Source organism: Vanellus vanellus, assembly GCF_965231255.1.
Source record: "Vanellus vanellus genome assembly, chromosome: 3".
Lineage (NCBI taxonomy): Eukaryota > Metazoa > Chordata > Aves > Charadriiformes > Charadriidae > Vanellus > Vanellus vanellus.
In genome coordinates, this window is record NC_138907.1 from 121,515,404 (window position 1) to 121,528,098 (window position 12,695).

Below are 12,695 nucleotides of genomic sequence, written 5' to 3' on the forward strand. Positions count from 1 at the left end.
GTGATGACTGGAATAGGTAAAAAATAAAAAGTTAAATATGCAGGTTAGAAGACCCCCTTTTATGCAAGACTCCTAAATTTTTGGTGCCTGTTGGTGCTTGCAGTGAAACCATGGTTTTTAATGATTTTACCCATTGCTGACACAGATGCCCAGGCCACACTTAAGGTGCCACACTGCCATACCTGTTTCACTAGGAACTCTTGGCTATTCTGTACTTCTTCAAAGTGGTAGCAGCATTATTGTGCCATATATTAGTGGTAGCTTTTTACCCATAGTGGTTATAATGAATAGATTACATTAAAATACAATCCCAGCAGCTCCACAAATTTGCAGAGTCTGTGTAAGACATTTTTGTTTTGCTTTAAAATAATGCTGTTTCTCTGCTTTGCTGTCTTCTGGATGTGGTTTACTGAAATTGATAAAGCTATTCTTTAGCACAGCCATCTCATCTACATTCTGAATGGTGCTTTAAATACCGTAACAAAGCTATGTTGCAGCTGGATTCTAGCAACCTAAAATGTGTCTTGGATGCAGAAACTTCTGCCTCAGTATGACTGAAATGCTCAGAAGATGTTTCACTAAGGATGATATGTGTTCTGCTAGCTACGCAGACATCTTGAGATCATGGACTACTCATGTGGAACATTGGACTTTCTTTCCTTTTTTTTTTTTTCATTTCATCATTTCTCATAGCATGCCAGAGGGCAATAAAAGGCTGAATCTATGAGATTTGCCAGTAACAGAATCATCCTCAATTTTGGAATTCAGGATGTCCCACAAACACTGAGGTCTTGAAAAATATTTGTAGCAGAGCCACAGTCAGCTTTTCATCTAGCTCTGAAAGCATTAGGAAATAGGACTTCACTTGATGTAGTTATGTTTATTTCTTGTTATCTCTAAGATACTCAGATATAAAAATTACAGCATCCACAAAGTCTCACTGGCATGGTAGCGAGGTGATAAGGTAGTGACGCATGATATATTCACAGCTGATTTCTGCTTTGTCCAGTGTTACAATCTCATTCACCTCCTGTATACTATCCCATAACATCTTTATGGTAGATTTTTTCTAGAAAGTCTGAAGCAAATGAATAAAGGTGCTTAGTAGATAAAGAGTTACTCGGGATCAAAGCAAATTCCAGATGCAGACACAAGGTGAATGAGAGAGACAATGAACTTTTGTTTAACACAGCCTCATTTTTAAAAGCAGGATAAAAATAGAGAAGAGGAAAAACAAGCTCCCCTCATTCAGCTAGCATATTTTTTCCAGAAACTGGTAAAACATTTAAATAATATTTCGATGTCACCTTGGCATACACAGATCTATATAGCACACACTATAAAGGCCAGTTACTGAAAACCGTCCTGGCAATACTGCAGTTTTCCTTTGAGACCTGGGAAAGCAATGTGACAAATAGTCTTTTAGTAGTGTTAGTAATCTGAGACACTCCGGTGAGCAACCACAGTCTTTACACTGATACTGAGCTAGGTTTTGATCCTATTAACATCACTGTGCCTCAGATTAACTGTGGTACAACTCAGATCAGAATATCACCCATGGTTTAAACAAGGTGTTTCAGCTGATGGCACCTCGGCCTCCTCTCTCCTGCAGAGTGATTCCAGCCAGCCAGTCTCTGTTGCTTAGAAGTAGCGCACAAAGTTAGCGTACAAAGCTTAGAAATAGCGTAGGTTGTTAGAAATAGCGTAGGTTGTTAGAAGTAGCGTACAAAGTCCAAAAATTGAACGCCACCCACCGAGCTGCACACAGCTGTTAGTAGCTATGAGTTCCCATGGTTCCTAATGAATATTGGAAAATTAATCCAGCCCTCATTGTTGCAGAGGTTGAGCTACCCTTTTTTATAATACTGATTTTATATTGCTGTTTTCTCACATTGCTATACTTACTATTCACCTGTCTTGGGATATGGTGAATACATTTTGAGTTCAATATGGATCAGAGCTATTGAGTTCCAGGCTCTTTAAATTTATTTGCCTGGCTACTTCTTGTCCAGTGGGAGATCGGTATCTAAATGTCTCTGTGGATCTGAGTTCAGTGCCTTGCCAGAAAAGCTGAGATTCAGACTTCATTTTCTCCTTTATTCATGGTAAAATAACTCTTTCCAGGCTAAATCTTGCTTCAAGTTAATGAATTTGATGTTAATATTCCTGGTGACTTCAGAGGAAGACTGATGCAGCTCAATATGTAATAAAAACATAAAAGTAGTAATTTTTCTAATACTAATTTAACTCAACTTTATAAAACATCTAATGCTTTGTGGTATTTTTCCTTCAAAGATATTGCTATGTAAAACTACTCACCATGATTTCACCAATTTAAGTCGATGTGTCATTTAGTTTAACGCTTTCAAGAAGCTTGAGCAATGTATTTATTTTCCCACATTGACATTTCTTTGCCTTGAGATCCTATTTAAAAAAATAGTTATCTGTCACAAGCTAACTGGAACAGAATGTAAAAATGGTGCACAGTTAATAAAGATACAAAATATCTAATCTGTCAGAGCAGATCTACTGATCACACTATGTAAATCAGCATTCTTTTGACAGTGATATGTCTGTGTGCTCTTACTGCTCTCAGATTGGGATTTAACCCACTAGCTAGCACGTTTTTGTATGTATGTCACGTAAAGTGGGAAAGATCTAATGCAAGGTTGTATTTTTTATTTAAATATATTTAAGAAAACTGCTAAGAAGATTGGTTAATGTAAAAACAATTAGGCAAATTATTATGTAAAGGTAAGGCCCTGATCTTTTCTCTGCAGGCTATATTCAAACTAAGGAGGCATCAGGCAGGAAAGTTGCGGCTTCTTTCTAAGACTGTTTCTTTTGTACTTGCAGTGCCATGGTCTTACCTTTCTCGAGTGCCTGCCTGGGCCAAATGTAACAGGCTAGCTTGATCTGTCATCTAAACAGAGGCATCCAGTATGGGGACACATACGATGGAGGAGACATTGCTAGAGTACAGATAAAAGTTTTGCAGCTTCTTGTAGAAGTTCACAAATTCTGCGAACTCACTTCCACACTCAGTGATAGGCTGCTAGATGGCAGCTTTCCAAACGTAGTAAGTGTATGACTGACTGCAGCCAGTCCTCTGACCTCCAATGTGACCTCCAATTCTCTGAAATCGCCCTGGACCTCAGTGAAGCCACCAGAGATGTTCCATCATATCGTTCCAACCTGAGCTATCCATCAGTCCTGCAGGAGTGTTGTCAACAGTCCTCTTCATGTTTGTGGTTCTCGGAATTCCCTCTCTTCTCTAATAGAAAGGCAAGAATGTCATAATTCTAACATAGCAGTCCAGCAAGTTTGGAGGAGTTGGCAAAGCATTTGTTAATCTCCCAAGCCTTCCCTTTTGTGGTTTAGAGTGAGACTCCTGTGGTTCATTGGGGTTGGGGAGAAGAGAACCAAACCTTTCCAGAAGGCCACTTCATTCTTGCTTCCAGCAAGCCTGTTGCGCTCAATGTTTTTCTGGCTTTCACAATGATAAACAAAATAGGTGAGGAGTTAGGAAGGAAAGAACATAAAGGGTGGTTATGCAAACATGGTCACAGAGAATGAGACTCATTTTATATTTAATTGTAGGAGTGGGATTCATCTCACAAATTAACATTTCTACATTGAGGTATATACATATGGCTGCCTACATGAAAGTAGTACCCAAGCTCCCACTGGGCAACTGAGTTCAGCCTCACCTCACTAACATCCGGAGACATACACATTATAGTTGTCTAAGTCTGACCCTGCTTACTGATTCGCTTAAAAGTCAGTGGTGGGAAATAGACACTTTTAGGGCATGATTCATTCCATCCTAAAGTACCTAAAATAGATAAATGCATCTTGCTTTATGAGCCTAGCTGAAGTACTCAGATAGGACATGGTTATGAACAGATGAATGCCAAGGAATGGGGTGCAGTCATGCTCATGTCTGTTATAACTAGCACATTTATCAATGATCAGCCCACTGACAGCCCTTTCTAGAGCTACATTTCCTACATCCCACATCCCTCCCACCGCTGAATGCCCTCTCTGTCTCAGACCACTATTTTGTAACTTAATACTCCCATCTCTATATGCCAGTCTCTCGTGCTTGCTTTATAAAGCAATCAAGTTTTTGATGGTGTTCTTAAAAAGGAATATTTCCTGAGTTTGAGCTGTGTTTGTGTGGAATAGAATCTTAAGGAAAGTGATAGAAACTCCAGTACTTAACGTTATTAAAATTAGACTAGGCAGAAGAGTATGAAATGTTCTTTAGGAAACATTCCTGTCTTGGCAAAGAGAGGGAATGAATGATCTAATAGGTCTTCCCATGTGTAAGTCAACATTCAGCTTCCAAATTATGCCAGTCTTTTTCTTTCATAAGCATTAAATGTATTTGCTTTTGAAGATGTCTCTTCCTAGTACCTTCTTTTTTACATGATGAGCTAAATTTATACTTTTGAAGTGATATTTTTATCATTTGCACCAAACACAACAGATAACTTAGGAACGTCTTGCATGGCAAAATGATAAATAGATCACTCCCATTTGAAAGTGACTTGAAGAAGAACTAAGGATAATAATATTTTTAGCAGATACATATTTATCCCAGCTTGATAATTTGTAAGGGTCACTTAAACTCTGTCTACGCTCAGAAAATAATTTATTATTGTAATGTAAGTCAGGGCAGTACAAGCCTGACATAACCCTGTATTGAAACTGGTTGGTTGATGGTGTAGACAGACTCAAACTCTTAGCAACGTCTATTTTTCAAAGTGCGCTAGAAGGCAAATTTCATAACGTATATCAAAATCAGTTTCTTCTGAATCACGTGGATTCCAGTACCTGTTCAAGCATTTAAACCGTAGTTGAGCATACTGATTGAGAAGGATCATGGGGTCTCTCTCTCAATCTAATTTTGCTTGATGTATGGGGTGTGTATGATGAAAGCACTTCTCATGGCCAGGTTACATGCATAGTTTTGCTGTTGCTGTCACTGATAGAGCTGTTCTACTTTAGGGATGATTACGAGGCAATTTCAGAAATATCTGAGGAGAGCTGCTTCCCAGCTGTATTTGGAAACCCTTGTAACAAATCACCTTTGACTTGGTCTTCTCTAGAAACGTTCTTGCTAGTTAGCCTTAGCAGAATCTCCCTACCTCCCTTCCCACGGTATAGACAAATATATTGGTGAATGTGTTCTAACGTAAGCCTGGTAACTAAAATGAAACAGTGGTAACATTGTGCTGCTATCCACCTCCTTTTTTTAATAGTTCACCTATAACTTTCTGTGTAAGCTGATACAGAGCTATAGTGGATGATGACTGTAATCCATAACCCTTGGGCTAGTTTAAGTGTTAGGTAGAATTGTACTGAAGGTCCTGTGGTGTCTAAATTTTTACTGAAAGTCTGCAGTGGTTCTGTTTTGTTTGGTTTTTTGGGGAAAAAATAAAAAGACTGTCCTACTTCACTAGTAGGAAGGATCAGAAATGTTTCCACTTGAGGGTCAGTTTAAGCCTAAATACCTGTTCTCCAGGATTCAGCCACCACATACTTGCAAAACCCAGAATGGCTGACTCAGCCTTGCCTTTCTGTAAGAGGGCTAAAGGCCAAATGCTGGGTCAACCCTGATGAGGAGCTGAATACCAGAAGGATTAGTGTTTGTGTTTGTCCTAGAGATGAATGTAAAAAGCCTGAGATTTTTAGTGGTGGTTGTTGATTTGTTGACACTTACTTAGAGTTAAAGCTGTCCCTGGAGTATCATACAGAAAAAAAACACCCAACTTTTTACAGTCTTTCTGTGCTGTCCTGGTTATAGCTGTCCTGCTGTGTGTACAACCTGCCTCTCTGCCTGCTGATCTTTTAGTTGTAACTTCAGATCATTTTGGTTGGGAGGTTCTAGAAACTCATTAAATAGTGTTAGAATTGCACATGCAGAATGAAAGAAAACAAATACAGCCTCAATTTTCTGAATCTATTACCCAGCTCCCTTGATTCATTTATCTGGAGGATTGAGAATGCCAGCTAATTTCTTTTCCACAGTTACATTTTCCAAAATCATCGAAAGACTAATCAGAAGCTGGTAGCTAATATTTGTGGTTTGTTTGGTTTTCTCCTGTTGTTTGAACTGCTTCCAATATGTCTTGCCAGTGACATTTCTTCACCAAGCAGAATAAATACCAAAACTACAGAGAAAAGAGTTTTACTGGAGAAAGCAGCAAATGTGTTGCACTGTAAATACAAAGTTTCTCAAAGTCACTGACTTCATTCTGTAACTTCCATGGCAAGGAAATGACAGAGCTGGAATAATTAGTTTACTGTTTATAGATCTGATTCCAGTTCTGTTTTGTTCAGTTTGAAAGATAGACTTACTTAAATTTTTTAATCCATTTTTTGCTCTGAAAGATTGGATGGAAGAGCAAATTTAATCCTCTTGGGCAGTCTGCTTATAGTATTGTTATTATTGAGACCACATTGCATGACCCTGAGTTTAGGCTCTGGGCCCCAAGGTGTTACATTTATTTATAATAAAAGATGGCCTCTGCCCCTGAATTATGTGCAATCTAAATAGACAAGGCAGAATGATGATTCTCCTTATATAAGTGAAATAGTGAGGCCCAGAGCAATTCCGAGCATATCTTCAGTTCAGCAAGCTGGCTTCGAAACGGTAGGCAGTGGAGCGATATCAGTGCAGCAATCTGCATGTGTGCTAATTAGCCTGGATGGATGCTGCAGTTTCAGATTTATATTGCATCTGAGATGCTAGCTAGTTTTTACACATACTGTTGTGCAGTGCCCAGCAGATGTATTAGCCACTTTGGAGCATTATGCATTGCAAACAGAACCAAAGTAATTTAGGGTCATGCAGTCAATTTCAGAACTGTGGTTAACCTCACTACCACTTCTTCATTTCCTTCTCTTCTTCATTCTGCAGGAAAAATATTATAGACTCATAAAGCATTTTAGGGGAAGGGACCTTTGGAGGCCATATGGTCCAACTGCTTGCTTGAAACAGGGCTGATTTCAAAGTTCAATCAGGTTCCTCAAGGCTGTGTTTGATAACTCATCTTGTGAAGCCTTTTTCCCTACTTTTAGTCAGAATCTCCCTTGCTGTGACTTGTGTCCATTGCTTCTTGTCCTTTTGTTGAGCATCTCTGAGAAGAGTGTGGCACCATCCTCTCCACCACCCACTAGGTAGTTTTAGGCAGCAACTGACATCCTTCCTTAGATTTGTCCTCTGCAGGCTGAACTAACCCAGCTCTCTCACACTTTCCACATTGTCCAGCCACTAACCACATTGGACTGGTTGGACTTGCTCCAGTCCGTTAGCATCTTTTCTGGTACTGGGCAGACAGAAACATGTAACAGCATGAGTCCGTCCGAACATAATAATCTAAACCCACTTTTTTTTCTAAGTGGTAAACTGCATTGATCTCTTTTGGAAGTGAGCTCCATTAGTTATGTCCTGGTCTTGTGGAATTTTTGCCTCCATTCCTGAGTGTAAGCTACCAATTTCATGGCTCTGGCAGCTAGTGGTGAGCTGGAGCTCTTCCCTGTTCGTACATGAGGTGACCTCACCTAGTCCTGTAAAAGGCTTTGAAGATCAGGACAAAGACCTTCATAATGACTCACATTTAAGTGCTGTGATAGAGAGTAAGTGAATATCTGAGTTGGGAAGAGCCTGCTGAGGCAGAAGCCTCTCTCGGTGGCAGCTTTTAAGTCAGTTTTAGTGCTACTGAAAAAATCTGGCTGCAGTTTTGCACTCATAACTACAGCTGCAAGAGGAAACTACTGATACAGATGTGGACGAGGAGTTCCAAGAGGAAGGTGAGGATTCAGAATAACTGCTTCAGGAGGAAGCTTTATTCTGTTTGGGGGCATTTGGAACAAGTATCATTTGGGAGGAGGTGGCTGTGCTGCAGATCTGTGGTAACCAGCTGTGGTGAGAAGAGAGACAGTCCTCCTATGACAGGCACGTTGAGATTTTTGTTATGTTTTGATCTGTTCATCAAATAGCCATCACTGTGGGCACACTATCAGAATTGCCCTGGGGACCTGCTTTGAGGGAAATCACTTATTCTGGCCTGACTGTTTTTTTTTTTTTATCAAGGCTAGTGAGGCACGGGAACATTCACAGTGACATGACCTGCTGAGCTGGGCAGGCTGGTGTTTATTTTGGTCGGGTTTTTTCCCGGTGGGATGCTGGGTTTGCATGTCCTGTACACTTTTGGATTAAAATTACTTGATGGTGCATGTTGGTTCAGTGAGGGGAAAGGTCAGTATTTGTAAAATATTTTTAGTTTGCTTTCACTATTTGTTCATAGAACAGTGGTTGGATTTCAAAGTAATGCTAAATCCTTCTCCATGGCTGCTGGTGACACAAATGTGTATTGTCTGGGGGGTTTTGTGACCTCCATGAATTTATACATTTGCAGAATTTGTGCTTTCCACTTATAGGCAATTTAGTGCTTTGGTCTTCCAGAGGTGTTCTTCATGTGCATATGGAATCTATTACACATGATTTATAGATCCTTTGTAGATTTAAAAAACAGTGAAGAATGGGATTTGACAATATAGGAACTATGAATTAAACTATGAACTAAACTAAAACACCCTAAACATTTGAAAACTCTTTGTCTTGTGGAAATGCATAAATAGTTGAAAACAGTGCAGGCTGTAGGGGTTTTAACTAAAGAAAATGAGATATTCAGCTGTTAGACTTCAAGGGTTTGGGTTTCTGCAAAACCTCATAATAACTGCGATCAACTTGTCCTCTTTGTGACCACTGAGGAATTTCAGAAATTGGACTCATGTGGTTCCATCATAACATTTGGGAAGGAGGGTTCGGGGAACCCTCTGCTTTTCCAGGCTGCTGTTTTTGTTGCCAGGATAGAAAGACATGCTGTGGGAAGGTCTTGTGGTAAACCGCTGTTCGGGAAGGTGAGCTCTACAGAGCCTTGAAAGCTGAGACTAATGGACTTTATCCTTGATACAGATACACTGGATCCCAAAGCGGGAGGAGGTGGATGTCGTGCAATAGCTTTCAAAGAGCATTCTTTAAAACACTAATCTCCTGGTCTGCTTCGATAATTTGGTTTTAGCAGTTTCCTTGGTCATGGACTTTCCCTCTTAGTCCCTTTGTCCTCTTTGCCTCTTCTCCAGTTCTTTGCCAGTCCTGAAACGCTTTTCCTTTGTATTTCAGAGGCTTTCGTGAAGATATGGGGCATTCCTTGCTTCAGCGTTCTCTTCCAAGATCTTTGTATACTGTCTGGTTGTTAAGAACAGTGTCTTTGAGGACCTTGATGCCTCAGGTGAATGCAGTAGGGTGAAAAATAACAACATTATTTGTTGTTTAGTATCTGTGATAACAAAGATTTTAAAAAATATCCAACAATTTTGAGATACCCCCTACAGATCCTTTTTCTGTCTTGGAATTTGGTCTCACCTTCCTTTCCTTGTGCTTGGGAATATATAAGTGTAGGGGATTTAATTAGCTGATGCCCAAAAGAAGCTAAACATCTGCGTTTAGGGACCCAGCACAGGGCAAGAGACCATGGGATAGGATGCTCATAAATGCTCATAGATTTAGACCTGGATCAGTGCTTGGTCACTCCTAGTCCCTTCTTGTGGCTTATGCATTTTGCTGTTGGTGGGTTTTGTTGTTATTATTGTAAGTTTGCCTGAGGATCCCGGGATCTGTGTGTAAGGCCATCACATTTGTGATGACGCTTCACGTAGATATTCTGTGTCCATTCTGATCTATATTTATTATGTGATTGAGTTCAATCTCCTCCTGGCACAAGATGCAACTCGGGAACAGCTGTTCTTCCACCATCATGGAGAGATGTATAGCCCTGACCAAAGGAAATATATACTTACTAAGACTAAAGGGAACCCAGCAAAGTATAAATTGCTTTTATTCATCAGAGTTATGCCTTCTGATGTTCTGATTGTCTCAGAGGACACAGACCTGGAGCCTGGATAAAACCAGCCCTTTCTGGTAAAGTCAAGGGCCCTACTTGGACACTGTGTACCTAGAATTTCTCTTTGTGACTCCCTTTATATGCTCAGCATTTGCTGTGCTGTCCTTGCTGCTCTGTAATGACTCTGAGGCACATCTGGAATTAGCAATGTTCATGTCTTCTGTGCCACTTATCTCCTGCTTGGCATTTTCCTCTTTCTCAAATTCATTTTTAGTATCTTGATCAGAAATCAAATGACATTCTGAGATTTGCACTGAAAAAAAAAAACCCTTTTCAGAATTTGCACTATTACAGACCTGTTCTGATGAACTGAAGTGAGCGCCTGCTTATTCTACATGTGCTACGTACAGATGCAGAATTAACTGGGATGGGAGGCAGGCTAAAGGAATCCTTGTCCAGTCCTCATTACCGCTCCTGAAGTCGTGTGAACTTGTGCTTTTTCCTCACTCGGACACTTTTTGGGGAGCTTCATCCAGCCAGCCCCAGTAAGTTTGGAGTGACTGACTCACAATAAAACATATATACAATACAGCATGCAGGTGAACAGGCAGTCTGATCAGAAGACTGTGAAAAGCAGTGTGGAGATGGTTGGTATAGTTCAGAGCGTAGATGCAAGGGCCACCTTATCACAGTTACAAAACAACACAGTAATTCCCCAGTTCAGTCATCCTGACAACTGCCCTGTGTAGATGAAAATCCTTTGGAATGGAATCCAGTTTGTAACAGATAAAAATCCTGAAAAGCAACGCCAGAGAAGTGCAGGTTGGAATTAGACGCATACAGACAGCTCTTTCAGTTGGAAAACTGATGATGTTGAGGTTCTGTTTTCATTTTTTAACCCAGAACACATAGAACTGTAAACAGAACTATTCCTTTGGAGTCAGTGGAAACCGTGAGATTCGCGTACACAATAGTTTATGAGGCAATAGTATTTTTCATCTATTTCAGGTACACTTGTTAGAAGTAGGTGTAGCTCTTGCACAGCTTTTGAATTTGTGATCTCACATCATGGGAGCCCCTGAGCAACACATACCTAGATTTTCTCATTTAAAACACGGATTAGGACAGGACGTTGTAAATTGCTTTGCGTGGTGAAATGCGGGGTACCTCCAGCGGCCCGCCGGAGCCCTGCCGCTGCCGTGCCGTGCGCGGGTACCGCCGCCCAGTGCTCCCGCTGCCCGGTACCTCCGCCCGCCCGGCGTGCCCGCGCCCCGGAGCGCCCCCACAGCCACCCGCGACCCCCGCACACCCCCTAAGCCCTCCCGCCGCTCACACCGCCGCGGCGGTGCACGGTGGGACGGGGATGGGGACGTGGGGGAAACGATGGCAAGACCCCGGGGAAGCGCTCCGCCGGGTACCACCGGGCGGGCAGCCGGCGGGGCACCCCGCTAAGGCGAGCCCTGCCCGGGGGAGGGCGGCAGCCCCCCGCCCTCCCCCTCCGCATCCCCCAGGGCCGGGGGCGGGATGCCGGCGGGCGGACCCGCCGCCGCCAGGCGCCCCTCCGCCGCGGCGGCCCCCGGGCGCTCCGGGCGGGGGCGGGCGGCCCCTCCCCGGCCTCCCCGCCCCTGCCCCGCATTGGCTGCGGGCGGCTGACGGGCAGCTGGGGAGGCCCCTGTCAGGCGGCCGCGGAGGGGCATGCCTGCACTGGGGGTCCGGCCGCGCCGCGCCGAGTCGTGCCAAGGGGTGCTGAACCGAACCGAGCCGCGCCGCGCCAGTGCCGCCATGGGGGTGGAGATCGAGACCATCTCTCCGGGGGACGGTACGGGACCGTGGGGGGGGAGCAGCCCTGTGGCAAAGGGGCTGGGGGGGCGCCCGGGTCCGACCGGCGACCCGAGCCGGCGGGTGTCGCACGGAGCGCCGAGGCCGGGGCGGGGGTGGGAGGGGAACCGCCGTCCCCGTCGGCGGGCAGAGAGGGAAGGCGGCGCCCCGGTGCGGGGAGGCGGCGAGGTGCGGGAGGGAAGGCACGGCCGCCCCCGCACCCCCGCCCCTGGTGCGGGAGAGGGGATGCGGGAGAAGGGGAGCGGGGCCAGGCGGCCGCCCGGCGTCCCGGCGGCGGCGGGGGGAGCCGGCGGCTCCCCGGGCGGCAGCGCCGCGGCTGCCGGCGGCAGCGGCAGGGGCGGCAGCAGCAGCAGCGGCAGGGGCGGCGCGGGGGCTGGGGATTTTTCCCCGGCATCCGCTGACAGCTGCACAAACCGGGCGGGCGCGGGGGGCAGCGGCGGGGCCGGGCGTTCGGCCGGGAGCGCGCCCTGCCGAAAACTTTCCCCGGTTCCTCGCCCAGTCTCGCCGGGGGCCGCCGGGCGTTTGTGTCAGCATCCCTCCCGGCGTGGCGGCGGCGCGCCTGCCGTCTCCTGGTTCAACCTGTGATGCTGGCGAGGGCTGAGGTGCAGCCCGGCTGGCGATGACCTCTGCCTGGCGCAGGGTCTGCTTTCCAGGGCCAGTTCGTGGTGTTCTGCTCTTCTGTGGCGTTGTAATACCATTTCATTGGGGTTTGGGTTATTTTTTTTATTTATAAGAGGACGCCTTTTCTAACATACAGCCATATGTATCTATATAATGGGCCAGATTCATCCTTGGCTGATACTCAACCGTAAATCATTTGTTCAAGTCGATCTCAGCTTAACTTTCTTGGCCTTCTTTCCTTTCTTTGTGTATGCTTTTAAATTGGCTTCTCCCTCTGTGCTGTTTAGCTCTGGGGACCAAATTCTTCTCGTGGTTGCA

General features: G+C 44.3%; 1 protein-coding gene across 3 annotated transcripts in view; it reads left to right on the forward strand.

Moving 5' to 3' along the window:
• The window catches only part of FKBP1B (FKBP prolyl isomerase 1B), a 79,585-nt gene that overhangs the window by 20,367 nt on the left and 46,523 nt on the right, over positions 1–12,695 (forward strand). Inside the window, exon 1 of one of the 3 annotated variants that reach the window (XM_082481160.1) lies at positions 11,628–11,736. The exons of 1 other annotated variant lie outside the window; for it this stretch is intronic. In XM_082481160.1, the coding sequence (XP_082337286.1) occupies positions 11,700–11,736 (37 nt within the window). In that variant the 5' untranslated portion in view covers positions 11,628–11,699. Of the gene's footprint in view, positions 1–11,627; positions 11,737–12,695 lie in introns of those variants that run through there. One more of the 3 variants, XM_082481162.1, reaches the window with a different exon arrangement.